We start from the raw sequence: 24,802 nt of genomic DNA on the forward strand, positions 1-24,802 counted from the left end.
GCAACTGCCATACACTGGAGCTGCCATAATTTCCATCTGTATGTGTACGGACACCCTTTTGTTGTCTCTACAGGCCACCAACCACTGATTCCTCTCTTTTGAGGGACTGCATCAAAACCCCCACCATGCATTGAAAAATGGGTGTTACAGCTCCAAGAATACAACTGTGAGGTAGATTATCAACCAGGGACTACCAACCCAGCAGATTATCTATCATGACACCCACGAGCAGCAACATCAGAAAATTGAGAAAAAGCAGATGATACAGAAGAATATGGGGGTCATTACAACTTTGGCGGTCTTTTAAGAAGACCGCAGAGGGACTGCCGTGCAGAAGACCGCCAATAGTGGCGGTTTGCCGCTCGGCATATTATGACCGTTGGGTGCCCTCTGTCGTTTTTTCCGACGGAGAGCCGCCAACAGCCATACTTGCGGGTGGCGGGGAAGTGGAGGTTGCTCCACCTCCACCGCCACGCCAACAGAACACCGCCGAGCTAATCACGTCCTGTGATTCGGCACGGCGGTGTTCTGTTGGCGGTGTGGTGTTGGCGGAGCTGCCCCCATGGCTACCGTCCCCTCCCGGAGGATCGACGGAACAGGTAAGTCGATCGTCCGTTAGGGGCGGGGTGTGGGGGAGTGTTGTTTGTTGTGTGGGTGCATGGGGGTGTGCATCAGTGTATGTAGAGGGGGTGTGTGAGTGCGTGTATGCTTGCAGGGGTGTTGCGTGTTTTGGGAATGAGTGCGTGCATGTCTGTAAGTATGTCTGTATGGATGTGTATGTTTGAATGTGGGTGTGCGTGTCTAACTGTGTGTGTGGATGTTGGCATGTATGTCGGTGTGTGTGCGTGTATGTGTGTTGGTGGTGCCTGCGTGCGTGTTGGGTGTGTATGTGTAAGGTAATGTCGGGGGTCGGGGTGGGGTGGGGGGCCCTGCCACCTTTGGGGGGTAGTAGGGGTGGTGGGGGGTGTAGAGGATGGAGTCTGGTTGGGGGTGGGGGTTGGGGTAGACCCCTATCAGTGCCAGGGAAGGAATTCCCTGGCACTGATAGTGCTTACCGCCATGGATTTCATGGGGGTTCCTACCACTGGAAATCCACGGCGGTAAGCGGGTCACAGTACCGGCGGCGGTATTGTCACGGCCGCCGGGCTGAAGACCCAGGTCTCCAGCCCAGCGGTCGTCTCTGCCCTGCGGGGCGGAACAGGGAAGCGGCGGATGACCATGGCGATAACCGCCATGGCCATAATACTAAAAAAAGACCGCCGCTTTAACACCGTCAGCCAGGGTTGTAATGACCCCCTATGTTTGGTATATGGCACATCAGACCCACCCCATACCATGTCTCTCAACATCATTGCTCAAGCCACTGCTCAGGAAGAGTGCCTCCAAAAGGCACTAGAGCAGTCGAAACAGGCCAATTGCATGTACTCAGGTCTCGCTGGGCACAACGCACTCCTGCATCACTATGTATCCTAGTCAGCCTTCACTGTCTAACATGAGCTAGCAGATGATTCGAGTGGCTGCCTTCTGCATGGCTACCATCTCATCATCCCGTGCAGCCTCACCAAACAAGTAGTACAACTCACGCATGCAGGCCATCAAGGGGTGGTCAGTACAAAAGCTGTCTCAATTACATTGATGAAGTACTGGTGTTCAGCTGCAAAAAAGAAGAACAGGACACAGTGCTAAGGGAATTGTGCAGTCAGTTTGTGAAAGCTGGACTGACAATAAATGAAGACAAATGTGAGCTGTAAAAGGAGAAACTAATTTTCTTTGTGCATATTTTTTCCCAAAAAGAGATGCATCCAGATCCGAGCAAAGTGGAAATACTGCATAAGCCACAGGCCGCATTGGACTTTGCAGAAGTAAGGTCATTTCTAGGGCTAGCAAGCCACTGCGCTTGCTACATCAAAGACTTTGCAACGGTGAGTACTCCACTCCATGAACTCACCAATCAAGAGCATCAATTCATATGGAGCCCAGAGTGTGGACAAGCATTTGTGGATATTCAGCATGGTGCCACAGGGGTGGATCACCTTGCATATTTTGACGCATCCAAGTGCACTAAACTCATGGTAAATGCCAGCCCGCTAGGCTTAGGAGCCATCCTAGCCCAACACTGGCCTGGTCGTGAATCACAGAGGCGCATTGCTCCATATGAAAGCAGAAGTCTCACAGAAGTAGAAAAGGCATCCTCCCAACCAGACAAAGAGAGCCTTGCCATGGTGTGGGCATGTAAACATTATCACATGTTCATCTATGGGAAGCCATTAACAATTGTTATAGACCATCAAGCACTGATCACGATAAATGGCGACCCAAATGAGAAAATCCCACTGCAGGGAATACGTTTGATGGACCATCATTTCAAATGTGTGCACAAACCTGGAAAAGACCACAACCCAGCTGACTACATGTTGAGACACCCCCTGTCAAACACAAAAAGCTGCAGTCGATCGCTGAAGAATACATTAGCTTTGAACTGCATCACGCTACTCCACTCAGATCACAGTGGAGGATCTGTTTCATGAAATGATGAAAGATGCCACACTGGCAGCTGTAAAACAACTGATGAAGCCACGGAGGTGGAGACACATAAACAGCAACAGCCAGGTCAGTGAGGGGGTCAACAGAGAAGAGGTGATTGCATTCAAACATGTGCATGAGGAACTGTCTGCACCAGAGAGAGGGATTCTGCTTTGAGGCACCAGAATAGTAATTCCACAGGACCTTCGCCAACAGACAGTTAGCTTAGCACATGAGAGCCACAAAGGAGTGCTGAGGGACAAAGTATGGTTCCCAAGGCTTGACTGCCTGGTGGAGAAGGTGATCCTGACATGTCACCTTTGCCAGACCACGGGACGGCCATCCGAGTCAGAGCAGCTGCACATGACGGAACTCCCTGATGCTGTATGGTCAGCACTGGTCATGGACTTCTATGGGCCATTGAACACTAGTGGAACCCTACTCATCATTATTGACAAATACTCTCACGCCCCCCTAGTAAACCATATGTTGTTCACCTCAGCAGCAAACACATTGCCTGTAACAGATGAGATATTTGCAGCCTGGGGTGCTCCTCAAACACTAAAAAACAGACAATGGGACACCTTTCTCAGCGGAAGAATTTTGCAGATTCATGACCTACCTAGGGATACATCATCGGAAAATAATGCTGCTGTGACCACAAGCAAATGGCATGGTGGAGCATTTCATAGGCAACAGAAAGAAACCAGTCCTAGGAGCCAAATTGATGGAAATTTCAGTCGCCAAGCCCTCTACTCCAGGACAACTGAAACACCCCACACAGCTCCACGGGCGATGCCAATCGAACTGGTCTTGGGAAGGAAAAGCAGAACTTGTTTACCCCAGCTGGAGGACAAAGCACCAGTGGAACATAACGCCATAGTTGCATGTGACAAGGAGGCCAAGTGAAGATGAAAAGGCAAGCAGACACACAACGTCATGTGACTTCCTCTGGACTCAAGCTTTGAGACCTGATCCTCGTGCATCAGCGTCAAACATGAAAGTCGGACAGTCTTTTCTCTAGCCAGGCACTGACAATCATTATTGTAAAAGGGGAAATGATCACAGGTGTAACAGGGCCCTATTTTGTCACCAGGAACAGTTCACACTTCAAAACGTTTCTAGTGCTGGAAGATGATGAAGAAGTATGGTGAATGGACACTCAAAAGCAGACTCGGAACAGCACCACTGAGGAAGCAGAGGAATCGGCTCTGTCATGGCGATGGACCATGGGGTGATGACAAAGTGCAAGACGTGCCACACAGTTGGCAACACCCTGCCAGTGAGACATCTCGCCCATCACAGGTGATCCAGAGGCCCAACAGATTAATTGAAAAAATTTGACGTATGCTGAGTTTTGGATTCCTCTCCCTCTACATCTCTCTCTCTCAATCTCTCTCTCTCTATGTCCTGCTCCAATTTTGTTAATCTCTTCCCCTTCCATTTTGTTTTCCTTCTCTCTCTCTACCCCCAGTTGTCCAGCAAGAAAATGAGTTTATTCTCTGACAAATGGGGAAGATGTTGCAGTGCCGGAATGAGACAGGGCACTATTACCCTGCACATATGTGGCCACTGCAGATGGAAGAGGACACATCTTCCCATTACAGGAGGGTGAGGACAGGATGTGGACACTCACTATGGGGACAGGGGATCGGCGAGGAGGCAAAGGACACCTCGTCTCAGTGGAATGCCATGTACCCCTTCTGTACAATATACGAATAAAGAATTGGTATCACTCCTATCTGTGTGGCCCAGCATCTGACTGCAGCTGGCAAACCAAGGACTCAACAACGATCAGGCCACACCCATTGAGTGAGGAGTGTGAATCCATATCTGCTGCAATCTGTTGTGGTGTGTCACATGAGTGAAACAGCAATAAAGGCTCCGGGGGCGTGGTCAGCGACAACTCACCTGCACTGCCATGTAGTAGGAACTAACTATGGCTCCTCCCGATTATTTTATGCGGCCTGTAACAGTGCAAGTCACATTCCCCTGTGTCGGCGCGCTAAGGCTTCTCCATCGCGACCGTAACCACACATAGGGGGTGATTCTGACCCCGGCGGTTCACTACCGCCGGGGCCAGGGTCGGCGGGAGCACCGCCAACAGGCTGGCGGTGCCCCGCAGGGCATTCTGACCGCAGCGGTTTGGCCGCGGTCAGAAAGGGAAAACCGGCGGTCTCCCGCCGGTTTTCCGCTGCCCTGGGAATCCCCCATGGCGGCGCAGCTTGCTGCGCCGCCATGGGGGATTCTGACAACCCATGCCACCATCCTGTTCCTGGCGGTTCTCCCGCCAGGAACAGGATGGCGGTATGGGTTGTCGTGGGGCCCCTGGGGGCCCCTGCAGTGCCCATGCCAATGGCATGGGCACTGCAGGGGCCCCCGTAAGAGGGCCCCACATTGTATTTCAGTGTCTGCATTGCAGACACTGAAATACGCGACGGGTGCCACTGCACCCGTCGCACCTTCCCACTCCGCCGGCTCAATTCTGAGCCGGCGTCCTCGTGGGAAGGCTCTTTTGCACTGGGCTGGCGGGCGGCCTTTTGGCGGCCGCCCGCCAGCCCAGTGCAAAAGCCAGAATCACCGCAGCGGTCTTATGACCGCGGAGCGGTGTTCTGGAGGGGGGAACTCTGGCGGGCGGCCTCCGCCACCCGTCAGGGTCAGAATGACCCCCATAGACATGTATACTTATCATAGAGTCCTTTCTCCCCTGGTAAATAAAAACAATGGCTCCCCAATTGTGTCTGGAAATGATAAATACAAAGAGGGGAGAGTTAAACAATGATTGGCTGTCCAATGGCATTGAGGGGCACAAGTATATACATTAAAGCTTGAAGCAGGCTATTTTCAGGATGCTTTGTAATGCACTCACTATCCTGAATACAGTGTTTTTCCCTCCGCCATGCTATCCTTCTTTTACCTCCTCCGTCACCTTTCCCAACCCTCGTGCCATATCGTCTTGCTCAGTAATTACTATGTGTGTCACTGCCCTCTGTCATCTGATAACTTGTGGACCAGGCATCCCAAAATATTCTGCTTCCCTACATGGAGTACCGTGTCACAGGTTCGTGTTCATTTCCCTAGTGAGACCCCGGGAGATGACCTGGGAGAGCAACTAACGGGAGACCCGCTCCATTCCCTGTCCATGGTCATATCCAATGCTCATGCACAGGACAGTGTTTGTGCCTCCATGTTCAGCACTGTTACATGACATCACATATCTTGCATAAGTGAAGATTGGGAAAGAAAGTCCTGCGAAATGGAATCCAATTTATATTGAAAGCGCGTTCAGTTAGGAAGCGCTTGTGGACTTCTTTTGAGCAATGTAGTGTTAAGATGTGCTGAGAAATGTAGGGAGGAAACCCTTTCGCATACTGAATTAAAGGGTCTGTTGTACCGGTGGCAAAGTTATTGCATATGATAAGAACCTGGCCGCTCATGCAGATGCTAGAAAGCAATACTTAACTCATTTCAGTAGGAGAATGGAACTTGTAATATGACATAGAAGTTAACATAGTTTTGTCAGAAAGAAATATAACTCTACCCAGCAAAATAATGAGTCATGAGGGTGATAGTAAGAATAGAGGATGTATCTTGTGCAGTTTTTTTTAATCTCTTTTGTACTGGGGCATTTTATTGGTTTTAGGGAAATGGAGGCCAAATTCTGTTGAAAAAAAGGAAATCAGTCATAAGACTTGCAATCAGACGAAACTTGTGTGTAGGTGAACTGTGATATACTATTGAAATGTTTTCTATTCCCATCAATAGTACAGAATAGCTACATTGATGCCGCCTCCATGCTAGATTGGGTTGACAAATGTTTATCTCCCACACATACGCTTACTTCTTTAGGAATTCTTATATGAACGAGCTCATAGTGGTTGTGGATGGGTTTTCTTTAATAGTGTAAAACTTCATCCATTCCAATTGTTCACTAATAATTTTTTGTTTTATCATCTACAAAGCAACTTATGTATAAAGATATGAACTCTTTATTAAAACTTTTCCTAAATATAATTCCACCTAAATGGCAGAACTAATATCTAGCTTTACGTGATCATTTTTTTCATTGGATGCAGCTTGATTCAAAGCGGGAAGCTCTCAGCATCCTCAATGTAAAGCTTGTCAAAGACAAATCCACTTAGAAGGTTTATTATAGCATTCTTATCTCGCCGTATAAAGAATGTGTAAGTTACTTATATTCCAGCACAGTAGTTTTCACAGCCACAACAGTAGTTGTTCCTAACTGCTTAAACTAAAGGCCTCATTTACAAGGCCTGTGGCTCAGGGCGGTGGAGCAAGTGCCTTGTTGCGCCATCAGGCGCCCACAGGGAAAGGGCAGAAATGTGCTGTATCTACAAGATACGGTGCATTTCTGTCCGCTCCCCCTGCACTGGTGCACAAATTGCTGTCTAGCTCCAATGCAGGCACCCTTGCACCATGGTAAAAGAATGCCTGCATTGCGGGGCAGATTGTTTTTATGCAGGAAGAGACAACTTCCTGCACAAAAACAATCCTAAGTAGTATTTTCCTCTTTCTATGTGTGCTGCAGACTTCAGAATGCAGCACACAGAAGGAGGAAAATACAGGGAGAAATAAAGATATTTCTCAAAGTTGTGTCATTCTTTCACCAACCCTGAGGTGGTGTAAGAATGTGATGCATTCCCAGACTTGTAAAATCTGGGAATGCATAAGACGCATTCGGGTTCCATGGATGTTGCATGGAGACTCCCCAAGCAACACCCACGGAACGTCTCTTTCACGCAGTGTTATGCATGAAAGGGGTCCATATTTACAAGGCCATGAAAAGCTATGCAAGGTGGCCTTGCATAGCCTTGTAAATATGAGCTGGCACGCTGCGCCACCGGAGCATAAAAGAAATGATGCTCCGGTGGTGCAGTGTGCTGCTAGGGCCTCATAAATGAGACCATAAGGGTTTATGATGCGAATCCTGTCAAAAACTCCATTCCACGATTAACAGTTGAATACCATTTTTCAAAGAGAAAGTGCATGAACCCAAAAGTATACATTACAAAGGAAATATATATCTGTAATTTAAACCACAGGCCCTATTCACACATACAAAATGAAAAACTGAAAACAGTTTTTCCGATTAATCATATTCACTAAGGGCCTAATAAGACAGTACCCCTCAATTCTGATATGACGTGTCCTGGGAGCTACCGACCCAATCAAAATCACAAGATCACCTCTGAGGATGTGTGTTCTTCAATCATAGGTTCGACCCCCTAAAATTGCCAAAAATTGCCAGACGGAAAGTAGGAATTACTTGGGAGATAGACGTTGAAATTACTGGTAGTAATTCCAATTTTCTCAGGTGCACCTAAAATCTCGGTTCTAGCCCTCTTAAATTCCACAGAAGGAATTGTAAATCTCTCAAAATCTGCTTTTTGGGTTAGCAGCATAAACAGGGATGACTTAGAGGAACCTCAGAAAGCTACTTTACAGCATTTGCATAAGTTCTACCAAAGCATGTTTTAGCAGGGATTTGTTGATCTGAGTCTGTATTGTAAGTAATATGCTTTGAATTCAGGCAGTTAAATCATGATCATTAGTACTAGTTTTAAATGTACATATTTCTAGTCAGAAATCATACAATTTGAATGAGCAAATCCATGAAGTAGAATATTATATAATTGGGATCAAGCAAAGCAGAATCTTTACCTATATTATTATGAAAAACAGACTGGATCAAATGAATACATTTTGCGTATACACACACACACACACACACACACACACACATTCGTAAACACATACACAGTCTGTCTCTCTCTGTCTCTCCCTCACTCACAACAATGCACATAAATACACAAAAGTACTCCCTACTGGCCCAGAAGACTCACAGGAACAAAATCAAAGGCAACTGTTTGTCACAAGTCATGTATGGGGAAGCAACAAAAGACATGAAAAGACTGATAAAGAAGAAAAGGCACATTGTAGCTTGTACATAAAAAATATAAATGTGGTAAAACATGGGAATATATTGACATTATTACTTCAAGGAACTTGAGGCCATGGGGAAAAAGAACGCACCATACACACTTAGCATCCCATGAGCGCATTGAGAACTAGGATAGTATGTAACAAGCATTCTATACTTTCAGGGGGGAATCATGAGAATACAAGTGTCTTTCCCATATGCACATCATTAGCCCTGCATGAAACAACATCACAGAATTATATATCTGCAAGGAAAACCAGAGCATGTTTTCACCAAGAGGAATACTTGCATATTAAAAGCAGATGCCAAAGGCTCATTTGAAACTACAGTCACCAAGCTCTCAACATTGAGCCTGTATGATTGAGACCCCAGAAACAGGCAAAATGAGACACATCCGAACTCAGTTGCAAGATCATAACCACTTCATCTTCATTAGAATTTCCACTTGCAAGTGTTGTCTGCTCAAGTTCTTAAAAAATTCAGGTGAAAAAGATTAACTTGAAGACACTTGCCGACTGATAACCCACCAATTGAGAACAGAATAATTTATTTTGCTCCTGCTAGCAATACCATCATTCCCTACACTTACACTCCAGCACATACCAACAGGACTCAGGCACGGCCAGTTGCAGGACCAGGCAGGTCTAGTTGCAACAGGCAAGCTGCTGCAGTTGCAGGGAGGTCTCAGAAACTTGTTGTTTCACTGTAGCTCACCCAGGTTATCAGCCAAGTGGTGTTGGAGTCACTCTTAATAGCCTGGGATGAAGGAAAGCAGGCCAAGTTTTCCAGGGCAATTCCTCTTCTGCAGCTTCCACAGGTTCAGGTGCATTCTGATAAGTTATTTTGGAGGTCCAATATTTATACCTGATGCAAGTATTTGTTTAGGGGGGACTCCCCACCCTACCTCCACATATGGTTTACAAAGCTCTTTCTCTTACCGAGTCAAAGCTCCATACTGCCTGGGGGTAGCAAGAGGCAGGACATGCTGGTGTCAGGCTCCTTTGTGTGTGCAGTAGGGAAAAACATTTGAAGTATTAGTGGTGCTGTTTACACATCTTGTACACACCTAAGCCCCCTTTGTGTTACTGTCTGGAAGCAATACACAAACCCCCATAGTAGACACATTAACAGTCATGACCCAGGACACTATCGAAAGGCATAAATGGTTAGGATAACAAAATGCCAACTGGTGTTTTCAGCATTGTCACTTAAAGTCTAACTTCACCATTAAAGATTGTTAGACCTGGCAGCCTTTAGTATGCTCTTCCCGCAAACTCTTTGCCTCCTTCCCTCCTGTTCTTTGAAATTTGTTTTTGTTGGCATTAGGACTCTGTGCGCTTTACCTCTGCTAAACAGTGCCAAAGTGCTTGTAGGCCCTAAATAGTCCATATTGCAGGGTGCATTGTAATTAGGAAGTAGGACAAGCATTTTTAAGTTTTGCATGTCCTGGCACTGCAAACTCCCAATGTCACTGTTCACTGCTGTGAGGCCTACCTCTCCTATAGGATTAAATTAGGCTACCTTATTACCCTGGATAAGTGCTAACCTTTGCTGGGAACAGGAAGAAATGTCATTTTTGGTCTCAAAAGATTTGTAATTTTAACATCCTCTTTAATAATAAAGTCGGATTTTAAGCCCCAATTCTGGAGATGCCTCTTTTAGAAAGTAGACATTTCCTTGTCGAAATCATTTGGTCCCTGCAGCCTATGTCCTGGTTCGCATGACTGTGAATAGTTGGCCTTTGTGAATTCCTCCCAGACAGTGAGACAAAGGGGGACTAGATGTTGGCAGGATGGGCCTTCCTGCCAGGATTAGCAGGCAGCACTGTTCCCTATACTACATTTCGAAGAGATGCCTTCAGCACACTCAAAAAAGGACTTGACAGCAGCCATTTGTCACCCTAGATCACTTGGAGCCTGGGCTGGGGAAGCAAGATAATTTCCAGAACCAGATGGGGGATAGCCTCGAAGTTTATTTTACTTCAACTTATGGCACCAGGTATGCATATTAGACCCTCATATGAACTCTACAGTACACTTCAGAGGACTACCCTGCTTCTACCAATGGACTTCCCTGCTGCTTGAGGCCCGCCTTGTTCCTTAAAAGACTGCTCTGCTGCTTGAAACCTGTTTTGTTCTTCAGAGGATTGCATCACTGCTGAGGCCTGTCCTACTCTCTGAGAAGGATGACTGAACGTGCTTCCTTCATCCCAAGCTAATCTAAGTGATGCCAAGGGTCAGTTGGTTGCCCTCTTCTGAGCTACAGGGACATATCAAGATCCAGACACCTCCCAGTAACTGCCCAGCTAACCTGCTGCAACTAACCCTGCTAGGACCCTGCAACAGGACCTGCCTGGACCAGCAACTAGCCCTCCCTGAGTCCTACTCGTCTCTAATGGAGTGATTTCCTGATTCCCCAAGAGATGCCTCTCCAGATCCTCGACCCTTGACTGGTATCAGTTGAGCTCCTTCTTTGAAATCTCAAAGTTTTGATCTCTGCACACCAAACTTTGAGAATGTAATTTTTCAACAGGACTAACCTGGCCCCTGTACCCATCCCACACTCCATCACAATCAGCCTGAACGTGTGACTTTGTGTAAGTATAGAACAACCAGATACCCACAATTAGCACTTACAGCTTCCTGGCACTATTTTTATGTAAACCTTTAAGACTGCATAAATACTTAACACAGCATCTCAAACTTAAGCCTCACTTTGGTGGTTCAGCCTAACAGGGATTGTGTTTGTTGTTTGAGAAGGCCTTCATCCTCTAAATCAAAATCCAAATTTGCATTAAAGATTTTTACATTCTAATCTATGTGAATGTAACCAGCAATTCTTCACCTGTTCCCAATCCAGAGTTTGCACTTGTGTAATAAGGTAACCCAGTATTAGTCAATTAGAGAGATAGGACTTACAACAGTAAGCAAAACCTAAGTACACATGTCCTTCTTTTTAAATACAATCCACCCTGTCCAATGAGCCTTCAGAGTCAACCTTAGTTGTTGTGACATATTAAAAAGGAAGCTTTAGGACTGGCAAAACTTTTACTTTGCCAGTTCATAATGCCAGTTAGAAACTGCAAACACAGATGCAATGGTACACCTGAGACATGTTCAGAAAGGCTACTTTAGTTGGTGACACAAGGAATGCTGCTGCCTACTTGTAGCATTTCATTTACTGCCCGAAGTATGGGTAGTACCATTTACTAAGGACTTAAAAGTGAAACAAATACACCATTCAACTGTAGGCCAAACACACTTTACTGCTGGTTAGAAGGAAAAAAGGGCACAGAATCGTAATGCCAACAAAAACTGGTTCAGCAACAGGAGGTGAAAAATCTGGAAAAAGTCCATATCCAGCAGTCATTGATTAAGGTGATGGCAAATCATTTAAATGAAAATCTGAATGACACTAAAACAGTGAGGGATAATTTCAGTGATATAACATGTTTTAAAATAATCGCTTTCATGCAGACAAACATTGAAAGCAGGATGACAGCATTGGGGATGCAGGTAATGTGGGTATTGCACATAATATATACTCTAGAAGAGTGCTACATACTAGTTTCATCCTGCTGAAGAAATTACACTCTCATAGTATACTAATCCATAAATAGGAAACATTATATACCAAAATGCCAATTTTGAGGCAAAAAAGTTATTACTCAGGCTGAGTTCTGTAAACCATGAAGAGTCCTTGGTAATACTTTACGACAATACAAAATGCCATTGCCCCATTCCGTTCCATTTTAATTGCCTGAGAGGAAGCAGGGTTGAAAGTCTCACTTACTGCTTGGAGCTCCATGAGCACCTGGCAGTAATACTTCAAACCATGTAACTTGCCCTTTCTCCATGCACCAATTATAGCATGTGAAATCATGGCAGTTAGCATAAGTCTTATGACATCTGAAATTAGATCGTTTCTCAGAACAGTGTATGGTAGAGTGGTGAGTTATAGTTAATATAGTGTTGCGATTGATGCAAGAAGAAGGTGTATGGAGGTGCACAACATGTAGTAAATTGAAGATGGTGCATAAACTCTAAACATCATTTCTATTTAGTGGTGTGCAAATTAGGGCCCATATTTATACTTTTTTAGTGCTGCCTTTGCACCACTTTTTGACGCAAAAGTCAAAAGTTTGCGCTGCTTTTGCGTAAAAAAATGACACAAATGCGGCACTGAAGTATAAATATGGATCTTGTATTGGAGTGGAATATAGTAGGGCATAGTGGTGTGTTGTACAGTGGGGTGGCATGTCGTAGATTACAGTTGAGTCTAGAGTATTGTAGACCATGGTGTCATGGAGTGTAGTGTCTTATAGTGTTCCTGAGTGGCAGATATTTGAGTAGAGTGTCATAGAATGGCATTGAACGGAATAGAGTTATGTACAATGCAGTGTATGAGCATACAGTGTAGTACTGTTTTGTAGAATGACATAGAGTAGTGAAGTGTTGTAGAGTGCAGTTTCATAGAGTACTGTAGAGTGTTATAGGGTGGAGCAGTGTACATTGTAGTGTTGTACAGTGGCCTACAGTGGGCTAAACTGTTACATAGTGTACTTGGGTGGTGTGGGCTAGTGTTGAGTGGACTAAAGTGTTATATAGGGTGGTTCTGTCTGGTTTAGTACATCGTCATGCAGTGTAGCACACTGTGGTGGTGTAGCTTACAGTGGAGTAAACTGTTATACAGTGAAGTGTTGTGTCATACAGTAGAGTGGGATGCTGCGTTGTAGAGTGTGTGAAACTGTTGTATGGTGGAGTATACTGTAGTGGCATAGAGTGGAGTAAAGTGTTATACATTGGAGTTAGGAATAGTAGACTAGAGTGTGGGGCAGTATGCTACATGGAGAGGCATATAGGGCCATATATACTTTTTGGTGCAAACTGCACTAACGCAGTTTTGCACCAAAAAGTTTAGCACCGGCTTGCGCCATTCCTCAGCACCAGCCGGGAGTTATATTTATGGAATGGCACAAGCTGGTGCGAAGGATGGGCTAGCGTAAAAAAAAAAAATTGTTAGCTGGGTTGGGTGGGCGTTATGGGAGAAGGGGGGTTTTGCACCAAAAAATGAGATTGCTCTAACCAGCCTAGCATCATTTTCTGATGCAATGCAAACCCATCCATACCACATGACTCCTGTCTTAGAAAAGACAGGTGTCATACCCACCATCCCAATGGCCAGCACAGGGGACTAGTGTCCCCTGTGCATGGCCATTGCACCCTGTGCCATGCAGGGGGCCACCAGTAGGGCATCCGATGGCACTTTCATTAAAGAAAATATATATATATACTTACGTATACTTATTCTTTGTACCTGGGAGGGGGTCCCCCATCCTCCGGTGCCCCTCTGGTGTGGTTGGGGGTGTTCCTGGGGCTTGAGGAAGGCTCCTGTGGACCCATTATTTAGCCCCTCCTCCCACCCATGCATCATTTTAGCACGGGAGATAAATATGGGGCTATAGGGTTAGCACCATTTGTTAGATGGGAATGCCTACCTTGCATCTCATTGACGCAAAGTAAGTTCATGCTTCTAAAAAAGTGGTGCAAAATCCAATATTTTGATATTAGACGTGTCTAAACTCAAAATATAAATATGGAGTTAGTTTTGTGCTGAATTTGCATTAAAAAATGATGCAAATTTGGCTCAAATGGGGTATAAATATGCCCCATTGTGCTGTATGGTTTAGTCGCATACTGTGTTATTGAGTGGAGTGGCTTACAGTGGAGGGACATAAATTGGAATTGTATTGGGTGGAGTGTTGTAGATTGGAGTGGCGCCCAATGGAATAGCATACAGTGGAGTGTTGTAAGGTGTTGTGGTATACAGTGGAGTGGCATAGAGTGGATCAGTGTACAGAAGAGTTGTTCATAGGGGAGTGGTAATGACTGAATTGGCAGTGCGGTAGAGTGGAATAGCATACAGTGGAGTGGGGCACAGCAGACGAGCATACAGTGGAATGTTGTAAGATGGAATAGCATGTAGTGGAGTGAGTGGCGTAGAGTGAAGTGTCATACAGTGGAATAGCATGGATTGGAGTAGGTTAAAGTCAAATAGTGCAGGGGAGATTTGGCGCAGAGTGGAGTGGCATAAACTGAAGTGGCATACAATGGATTAGCATAAGGTGAAGTGGCATAGAGTGGAGTGGCATACAGTGGAATAGCATAAAGTGCAGTGGTATACAAGGGAGTGGTGTACAGAGGCGAGGCATAGAGTAAAGTGCGTAAAGTGGATCCTGGTACAGTGGAGTGGCATACAGTAGAATAGCATACACTAGAGTGGCATACAAGAGAGTGGAGTAGAGTGGATTGGCTTACAGTGGACTAGCGTTCAGTACGTTACTGTACACTGGAATAGCATACAGTGGACTAGTGTACAGTGGAGTGGCAGAAAGTTGAGTGGCATACCCTGGAGTGACATGCAGTGGAGTGGCATAGAGTGGAGTGGGGTACAGTGGAGTAGTGTATAGTGAAATAGCATACAGTAGAATCGCATACAGTTGAGTGGGGTACAGCAGAGTGCATAGAGTTGAATAGCGTGGAGTTGAGTGGTGTAGAATGTGCTTGCATACAGAGAAATACTGTATAGGGGAGTGGTGTAAAGTTGACTGTGGTACAGTTGTGTGGCATAGAGTGGATTGTCATACAGTTGAGTGGCAAAAAGTGGAATACCATATTGTGGAGTGTTGTAGAGGGTAGTGGCGGAGAGTGGAGTAGCATACAGTAGTGGCGTAGAGTGGAGTAGCATACAGTAAAATAGCCTAGAGTGCAGTGGCAAAGAGTAGAGTAGTGTATAATGGAGTGTGGTAGAGCGCAAGAGCATACAGTGGAGCAGCATAAGGTGCAGGGGTGTAGAGTGGAGCAGAGTACAGTGGAGTGAGTTACAGTGGAGTGTCATACAGTTAAATAGTGTTTGGTGTAGGTGGCATAAACTGAAACGGAATACACTGGAGTTGCATGGAGTGGACTGACTTACACTGGAATGGCATAGAGTGGAATAGCAAACAGTAGAGTAGCATTTGTGAAATAGCATACAGAGGAGTAGTGTGTAGTGGAGTGGCATATATTGGAGTAGCATACCCTGCAGTGGCATACACTGACGTGGAATAGATTAGAATAGCATACAGTGGAGTGTTGTTGACTGGAGTGACATAGAGTGGAGTTGTGTAGAGTAGAGTGGCATAGAGTTGAATTCCTGTAACCTTTGGTTTTACAGTGCATTTCTAAGGTTTTTTCAATTCCATTTCCTAACTATAACATCCCTGTAATCTTTTCTTTTTTCTGTGAATTTCTATGATTTTTTTAATGGTAAGTAAGATGCCCATTGCAATGTATGGTGGGGGGGGGTGGTTGGAGGCAGGTCCTGGCATTGTGCTGCCCCCACCCAAGCATGGTGCTCCTGCCCCGGCTCCTCCATTGTTCAAATTCATGCTCATGCTCCCTCATTACAGCCCTGTGTGGCTGTTATTCTGCCACTGCATTTTTTGCCTTCCCTGAAGATTTAGCTTGCTGCCCCATCCACCTGCTCCCTACCCTCAGTTGCCCTGTCCATGCTAAAGCCCCCTCCATCCTACCCTGCCTGGTCTGATGTGCTGTCACTGCTTTCCATCTATCTTGGTGTTCCTACCCGCTCCTGACCTTCTTTGAAACAACTCAATGCCCCATCATTTCCCTCCTGCTTAGTCCCTGTGCTTAGCTTGTCCTACCCTCTTTCCCTCACCCTCTGATGTCTGAGTACATGAACCTGCTCCCTCTGTTTTGCTCACCATGTTCCATAGACCTGCCACTTCCCCTCTTATTTTCTCTGACTGTTCTGCTGAGCTGTCTCTGCCCCTCCCACCTTCCTACCATGGGCAGATGGTTGCTGCATGACCCTGCCACCTCTACCCTGTCTGTCCAAGTTCCAAGTTCCCTGCCCCTATCCCCTCCCTCCTGTCCTCTATGGTCTATTGTTCTGCAGCTCACTTCGACCCATTTTTTGTTGTGCTGTAATTTCTACTCCTACCTGTCTTACAAGGTCTATTGTGAAGTCCCAACCCCTGCCCTTTCTTGTCTGTGTCCAGCCCATACCCCTCCCTTGTGGCCTTCATGGTCTTTTGTACATGCCCTGCCCACTCCCTCTTGACCACCATGGTCGTTGTGCTGCAACTAATTCTCCCACTTGCCATGCATGGTCTTCTGTGCTGCCAAAAAACCTCCCACCTGCTCAGTGATCTTAGCTTGCAACCACTGACCCCCTCCCAACTTCCCTCCATTGTCTGTGAATATGCTGTTATAGTCTAACTGTTGTCCTACATGGTGTGTTGTGCTTCAAGTGCCCATTCGGTTTTCCCTCCTTGGTCAGCTTGCTGCTCTGTCCCCTTCCCCCCTGCCCTCTGTTTTCCAAGTGCATGCCCCTATCCCCTCCTTCCTGCCTTGTCTGGTCTGTTATGGTACCCTTGCCCCTTCCCTCTTGCCCCTTAATGGTCCCTTATGCTACAACTGTCCCTCCTGTCTGTCCGGTATGGTCAGCTTGCTGCCCTTGCCTCTTTTCCCTCTACTCTCTGTTGTTCACTTGCAGGGCTGTGTCCCCTCCCTATTGCTTTCCAAGGTCCGTTAATTTGCACTACCATCCTGCTTGCCCTGTGTGGTGTACTGTGCTGCTGCAACCCCTGACGCCTGCCCTGTAAGAAGGGGAAACAAAAGTCTACTTTTGAAGACTTGTTGCATGAAACACATTTAAATATTAAGGGACTACGTAGTGCTACATATGCAGAGTGCTCAAATATTTATATGTAATTGAAGCATAATCTCACAGAATTTTAGGTATTTCCACGTGATTCTGCTACACTGAATTACAATATTATGCCCACCATTACTTAATATGTCGTCACTTTCTCCTGTGTTTTTTTTCAGTGAACATCTGTTTTTTTTTTATGTAACCTAAGATCTCATTGCCATACCTGACTATGATGTCACTTTAATCTTAGTTTTTTTTCAGTTAATTTCAGTTTCTTTTGTCATATTCAAAATTGAGCATAAGTTTAACTGCAGCCTACAACCAATGTCCATTCTGCACACGGGTCAACCTCCTACTGTGCATGATTGGGGGCCATGAACAGTGGAACTTTAGCTGTAGGGCCTGGCCTCTAGCAAAGACCTTCTCCAACCTTGCTGCGAGTGGCCAACCCCATAATGCTCATGGCCAAAGATCCTGAGCAGTAGGGTACTTTCCTCTGCCCAGACCCCGTGCCCAATACTTCTCCACAAGCATCCAACACACATTCTTTTAGTCCTATGGTACAAGACACATATGCTTTCAATCTACTGTGCCATGGTATGTTTAAGCTTCCTGGGGGAATTTGACCAGTATGGCAGTAATATGGAAGATTTTGCAGTGGTTCCTATGGTACTCCCACAGTACCTCACGGAGGCCTGTACTGGGACCTACAGGAGAACTTCTGCGGTGGAGTCCCTTTGGGTCCCCTTGCACAAGGGCCTTGTTGTCAGAATGTCCCTATACTGCCCCCCCATACATCCTTTGAAAAATTTTTCACAACACAGCCACTGAGCCCCCGAGTCCTGCAGCAACATTTTTTTTATATTTGCTGCCCAAAACTCAGATTGTCTGGTCCCACAAGACCAGGATGACTCCGCTGTACTGAAATGGGTGAGAGAAAAGATGACTCCCTTGTCAAGTCAGAAAGCCCTAATTTCTCAATTTTCTGTACCGTGGAACTCACACTGGACGAAATATCCATATGTATCTAACTTTTTAACCCCTTCATGCCCAACCTGAGCCCTTCTTTTAAAGCTAATTTTTCAAATAAAGCTGAATGGGTTTACACCAAGCTACAAAAGCACACTAAGAATTCTAATGTTTGTCAAATTTGGTGTCATTCAGTTCAGCAGTTTTCTTCTCTATTAGTGAACAAATTTACCTATGGGAATTAACACATGAAATCAATGTTTTTGGATCCTTCTTTCTATCTTTCTTTTTTTTCAAGAAGGAGATAAGCTGGATGAATTTTTCTTAAAGTTTTGTGCAGCTTCATCAGATGGTTCTAAAGTCATTAGTGAAACAAAAAAAAAAAACTCTTCTGATGGAAACACTAACCTAACTATAACCATAACAGGAAAATTTCATATACATTTTACATGGTAATTCATTAACATGCAAAATGTTATTATATAATATGGATTTGATTCTAAGTGAGGACATGTTTCAGATATTTTGTAAGTTTTCAATAATATGGATGATTGAAATTAATATCTTCTAAAAAATGTGAATGAAAGGTTTTCCATAGAATAGATAATTCTGAAGGATCTCATATTTTATCGTCTTCAAGATAAAAAAAATAGTATCTCAAAAGACACAGAAAACATAGTAGATAAAATAATTCATTGAATTATTGAACTAAAATTGATAATTACTCTTTATAAGTTGAGGATTGTGGGTTCACATTAAATGCTACAAGTCTAGTGTTTAGTCTGTCTTCACTGATATCAAATTGAAAAGGAAGATTTGTTTTAAATTCACTGAGTACGATAGTGTTTTACCTATATCTATTGAATCTATATTGTGCAAATACCCTACTTCAGAAAGGTGTGTGTGTTTTGTGAGTGTGCCAAGCTTCATGAATAATAGGTGTGAGCTTTTATTTACATTTCATCTTAATGTGTCATTAATGCACACATATTTTAACTTTTTTCCCTAATTATACCTGTGAATAATTCGGGGCTAGTTCACCAACTGCACTTTGTAGTATGTGTTATAGTACTGAGGTAGTATTATAAACCTTCCGACAAAGTATAATCCATAAACTGCATTTTACGCTTTTGTGGTAACTCACACTTTTGTATTAAGACCCTACCTCCATTGTTTTCTATGGGAGAGTACTGTAATACCATGTTTATTTCTGGACCTACTACAAACGTGTACGTTGCAACAAAGGTGTGTCTATAAAAGTGCAGTTTGTGAATACTGATATGTAGTAAACTTGTTCAAAAGTGCATACTTACTCAAAAGTGTAAGTTAACTTTCTGAATCAGGCCCTTTATTGCTCACAGCAGATACATGCACAAGTAGGACATTTCACATTTCTTTTTCTTTATTGCTTTTCTTAATGAAATACTTTCCTTGAGAGATTTGCCTTCTGCACTCATCCTATGAAAAACATAAATATACGTGAGTTTTCCTACACTTTCTACACTACAAAAACGGAACCATTCATTTATAAATTGGGTTTCCAAATATGTGTGAAAAATGTATTACAAAGTAAATATGCATACTGATTTAAACTGTATTTCTCTGATCACTAAATCTCACCTATGAAAAACTATAGTGTGAAATTAAGTTAAATTATAATTATGAATGATGAAACTCATGCATGTATCAATTATGAACTTCCCTGGTTGCTAACAGGGAGATAGCAAGAACCATGGCATGTGTTAAGGCAACAAGCAAGAAGGTAAAATGTAGCGTTATTTTTCTGCACTTGCCATGTTTGATGGCCATGCCTGTTTCTATGTGCGTTGCTACAAAATGTGCTTTCATTCATGGATGTCCCTCTAAGGCATCATTCCATTTCTTTCAAATATTGTAACTTCCTAGCTATCCTTTTTCCTTGGCAGAAAAACAATTGCATAGTTTGTGGTGACAAATTATATGTTCACAACCATATTTTCTTGTTTACATGTTTTTTTTTCTTCTTTGCAGTTTGTTGCCCATCCTAACTGCCAGCAACAACTCCTAACGTTGTGGTACGAAAATCTGTCAGGCTTGCGTCAACAATCTGGGTCTGTCAAATTTATGACGGTTGTTGGAGTTTCCGTAGGCCTTCCTCTTCTGGCCATAGCATACTGGATTGCCCCTTGCAGCAAGGTACAGATTTATTAAGGTGCATATTTACAGTTATTTATATTCAGTACTTGACATTATATACAATATTTGAAAGTATTTTACATATATTGTGTATTTTCATATTTAAGAATTTTCAAAATTGAAATAATGAGTGGGTACATATCAGAAGAATTTTCATTTATGTATCCTTCAATATTCACTTGAACTAACATGCATATATACATTTTCTTTCAAAAATTAAAACGTCTACATTACACTTACAATCATGTATAATATCATTGAAGTTGTCCTATCTATGATCTGAAGAGTGAACACTGAAATGGAGGGAAGGACGGCCTTCTCCTAATTGAATAACTGTTTTTGTTTCCTTTTAACCATTAGTAAAATGTCTTAAATAAACTTTACTCTGAATTTGAAATGCATGAATTTTGTTACAAAGCAACAGGAAAATGACCCTATATTCCAATATTTTTGTGAATTTTGATCTGGATTGTTTTGTTCTAAGGCCAAGATAATTTTAATACAGATTTCCTATTTATTAATTAAGGGGTATATCTGAAAGATTAGAATTTCAAATTTTATTTAGGAGACAAATGTTATTGTTAGAAATGGGGTCTCTAGCTGGCAAGGGTATACACCTAGTCCAAGTAGGGACCACCACTCAAGTCAGATACACACTAAAAGATAACTGTGCTGACAATCTGGTAACTTGGCACTGAGTAGTCAGGCTTACTGAAGAAGGCAATGTGTAAAGTATTTGTGCAATACACACACACACACACTGTAACACAATGAAAAACACCACAAAAATACTCCACACAGGTTTAGAAAACTAGATAATAATTCTATAAATAAATCAAGACCAAAACAACAACAATCCAATGAGTAGAAGTCAAGATATGAAATTGTAAAGAATAAAAGAGTTCTAGGGCCTTCTAAACAAATAGCGTGTTAGGGTTTACTTTAGGTTGCACTGGACTGGGCCAAAGTCAACAGTTCAAGGCGACTGCAATAGAGTGAGAGCAGGGTACAGGAGCCATGCAGTCCCGGGAAACAGAGTACCTTGATCCTGTTTGGAAGCGTGAGATGCAGGACGATGCATCGGTAGATGTGACAATTGAACTCCTGCACTCAAGGGGATGTGTTGATTTTTTAGCCTTGTTTCGATGGTGATTCGTTGGTTTCCAACGATGAGCGTCAAAGCCACGATGCGTTAATTCTGAAGCCGATAGACCGGGTTTCTCCACGCAATTGAAGGGATGTGTCAGTCTTCCTTCAGCGATGGTGCAGATGCAGTTGTTTCAGTGCTGCATCAATGCTGATGCGCTGGATGCTGCTTAAAGCTTACAGGGAATGCGTTGGTCGATGCAGCAATTCTGAAGGTTCTGCTCAGGTCCCAAGTGTGATAAGCCGGTTTTACTCCTGCAACAGAGTATGTGCATTGGTTGCTATTTCCAGCAGGCCAGATATGCATCAGCTTTACTGGTGCAAGTCTCTGAGTCCACTTCCAGTGAACCAGTAACAGGCGTAGAGTCTTTGATATCCATGAGTATCTAGCAACAGGAGGCAAGCCAACAAGTCCTTGGAGATTACTTTGGGGGACAAAATAGAGTCCAGCTTTCCCTCAGCAAGGTCAGAGAACAGCAGTCAGCAGGGCAGCACAACAGTAAGGCAGTCCTTCCAGGTCAGTAGTCCAGCAGAGTGACCAACCTTAATGCAGCACAGCAGTTCTTCTGACAGAGTGCAGAAGTGTCTGATTTGATGGGGTCAAAGCCCCCGGTATTTATAAACAAATGTGCCTTTGAAGTAGGGGTGACTTCATAGACTTCTTTGAAGTACACAAGTATACTTTCTTCCTCAGCTCTGGCTCCTGACTATCAGTAGGGGGTAATCAGCCCTTTGTGTGGGGACAGGCACTGTATATTCAGGCGTAAGTGTCATCCCCTGCAGCCCTTCCTGCCCAGGAGGAGTCATCAGAATGCAGATGAGCACTCAAACACACCTAACCCTCCTGCGTTTGTAGCTGTCTTTAGGGAATGTGCAAAGTGTAGTTGTCAGCCACCCCAGGCATGTGTTGGAGACAGGCGGCAGGCATACAGAGATTTAAGAGCAGGGAAATGCCCACTTTCTAAATTTGGCATTTCTAAAATAGTAATGTTCAGTCCGCCTTTACCAGTAAAGAAGATTAATCATTACCATTTCAAAGATATGAAACATGATTCAGCTACTCATTTCTAATGAGGAATTACAATTTAAAAGTGTATTAAGGAATTCTCATTGTTAACCGATGAGACAAGTATGCGTCACAGTAGGAAAAAATGACTTTTGGAGTTTTTCACTACCAGGTCATGTAATACTTAAAAACTACATGCCCTGCCTTCTAAGTGCACAGACCTTGTTGACTGGGTTGTCCAGGGCATACCTTAGGGGTGGCATATATGTATAAAATGGGAAGGTTTGGGAATGACAATGGCAGGCCTGAGACATGGTTAAAGGGCTACTTAAGTAGGTGGCACAATCACTGCTGCAGGCCCAGTAATAGTATTTAATTTACAGGCCCTGGGTACATATAGTGCACTTTACTAAGGACTCATAAATAAAATTAGATATGCTAATTGGTCATAATCCAATATAACTATGTTTAGGGGTGAGAGCGCACACACTTTAGCACTGGTTAGCAGTAGTAAAGTGCACAGAGTCCTAAAGCCAGCAAAAACTAAGTCAGAAAACACAATTTAAAATCACAATTAATGGTGAAGTTGGATTTTAATTTCCAATTCTAAAAATGCTATTTTTTAGAAAGTAAGTGCCAGCTAGGTGTCAGCTAGCCTTTGTGAATTTCTCCTAGATGGCCACACACAATGGGGGCTTAGGTGTGACTTGGTGGTCCTTGATGGGGCATTTTGCCAGGATGGGAGGAAGGAGCTTGCCACAGTCTCACTTACAACTGAATAAGTTGTGTCCTGCCCCCACACAAATGGCTGCATAACTTCCTGTAGTGTGTCTTGAGCCAGGGCAGGAAGGACAGGACCTATGTGCACTTCAAAGGCCTGTTTTGGAAGTCTCCCCCTCTTTAAAGACCAAACTAAGTAGCTGATTTATGGAAATTACCTACCTCCACTATGTGTGCACCATATTTAAAATACAGCGCACCATGGAACAGGGTAGTGGGCAATAGTGTAATTTTTTATGATGCTACTGATGTACTCTGCAGGAGCAGTGACAAAATATTGGTGCTACTCCTGCAGAGTACTTAGGGGCCTATTCTAAAGAATGGAAGCCCCCTTTTAATGCCTGCTCTTGAGCACCCATTAAAAGTGCCGTAGTAAATGGCGCCAGGCGCATGGGCAGTACAGGGGCCTCCAGGGGCCCCGCAACTCCCCTTTCCGCCAGCCTTTCCATGGCAGTTCCTACCACCATGAAAAGGCTGGCGGGAGGGAGACTCGTAATCCCCCAGGCAGCGCTGCCCTGGGGGATTACAACCGCCGGGACCAACGTAGCGGTAAACCGCAGGGACCAACGTGGAGGTAAACCGCCGGTCCTGGCGGTGTGACACAGTCATAATTAGCAGAATTGCACCGCCAGCCTGTTGGCGGTGCAATCATCAGAACAGCCCTGGCGGTCTTTGACCGCCAATGTTGTAGTGAGGGCCATTTTCTCTTAATTTAAACCTGGCCGTTCTGTACCTAGCTACAAGAGGGTCAGTATAGGATAATTTAGGGTGGGTTTGTGACTTACCCTGACTTGAGCTTTCCTGCTTGATTAAGGTGCATTTCTTTGTCAACCAGAAGCCCAGTTTCTAACAGGGAGTATTGGGTGGATGTGAGATGATTTTGTCTGAGAGCTGATCGGTAGTTGCTCTTGCCGGCCTCTTCCTGGCTTTGTCTCCATCTGCTTTCTAGTTGCTTGCAGTAGTGCTTGGATAGTTTGAGCTCTTCTGTGTAACAGCTTTCTTGTAGTCTGGTTCTTATGGCCTTGGTGATCTTAAGTGGGGCCATGGTGTCTGTGCAGGAGGTCATCCATGTATTGAAGTTAGATATAGATTTGGGGAGGTCATCATGATGCACAGTAGTCAGGTGTGTAGGAGCTCTGAGGTCCAAGATTCTTTAGAGAGCTTTTTCCCATTGCATCACAAGGTCTTGGCCGTGACATTTTTGCGTGTTCAAACCAGATGAGTTTTTTGTCCTCTGTGATTTTTCTATAACTGGCAATGTGGTGGTGTCCCCCAAATAGTGAGGATGCAGAGGAAGATGAAGATGCTGGATTTGAGTATTAGGTGGGCAACGAAGTGTGTGATTGTGCTACTGAAGTTGGCACAAGGACGGGGGGTGCTTTAGACAAGTGTACTGCTTAGGATATAGTTGCAATGATGTTGAGTTTGAGAGTCAGATGTTCCATTACACATTTGGGGATAGCCAAGGTAGTGGAGCACTGAATGTGTTTTTTAAAGATGAGGTGAGTCCTCTTCTGGGTCCT

The 24,802-nt window shown here is 44.3% G+C and overlaps 1 protein-coding gene across 1 annotated transcript in view; it reads left to right on the forward strand.

Annotated features, from left to right (window-relative positions):
• Nucleotides 1–24,802, forward strand: part of TRPC7 (transient receptor potential cation channel subfamily C member 7) — a 1,529,313-nt gene that overhangs the window by 963,066 nt on the left and 541,445 nt on the right. The window contains exon 4 of the mRNA XM_069199219.1: nucleotides 20,183–20,347. Within this exon, the coding sequence (XP_069055320.1) occupies nucleotides 20,183–20,347 (165 nt within the window). The remainder of the gene's footprint in view (nucleotides 1–20,182; nucleotides 20,348–24,802) is intronic.

This window comes from Pleurodeles waltl, chromosome 7, assembly GCF_031143425.1.
Source record: "Pleurodeles waltl isolate 20211129_DDA chromosome 7, aPleWal1.hap1.20221129, whole genome shotgun sequence".
In the NCBI taxonomy this organism is placed as follows: Eukaryota; Metazoa; Chordata; class Amphibia; order Caudata; family Salamandridae; genus Pleurodeles; species Pleurodeles waltl.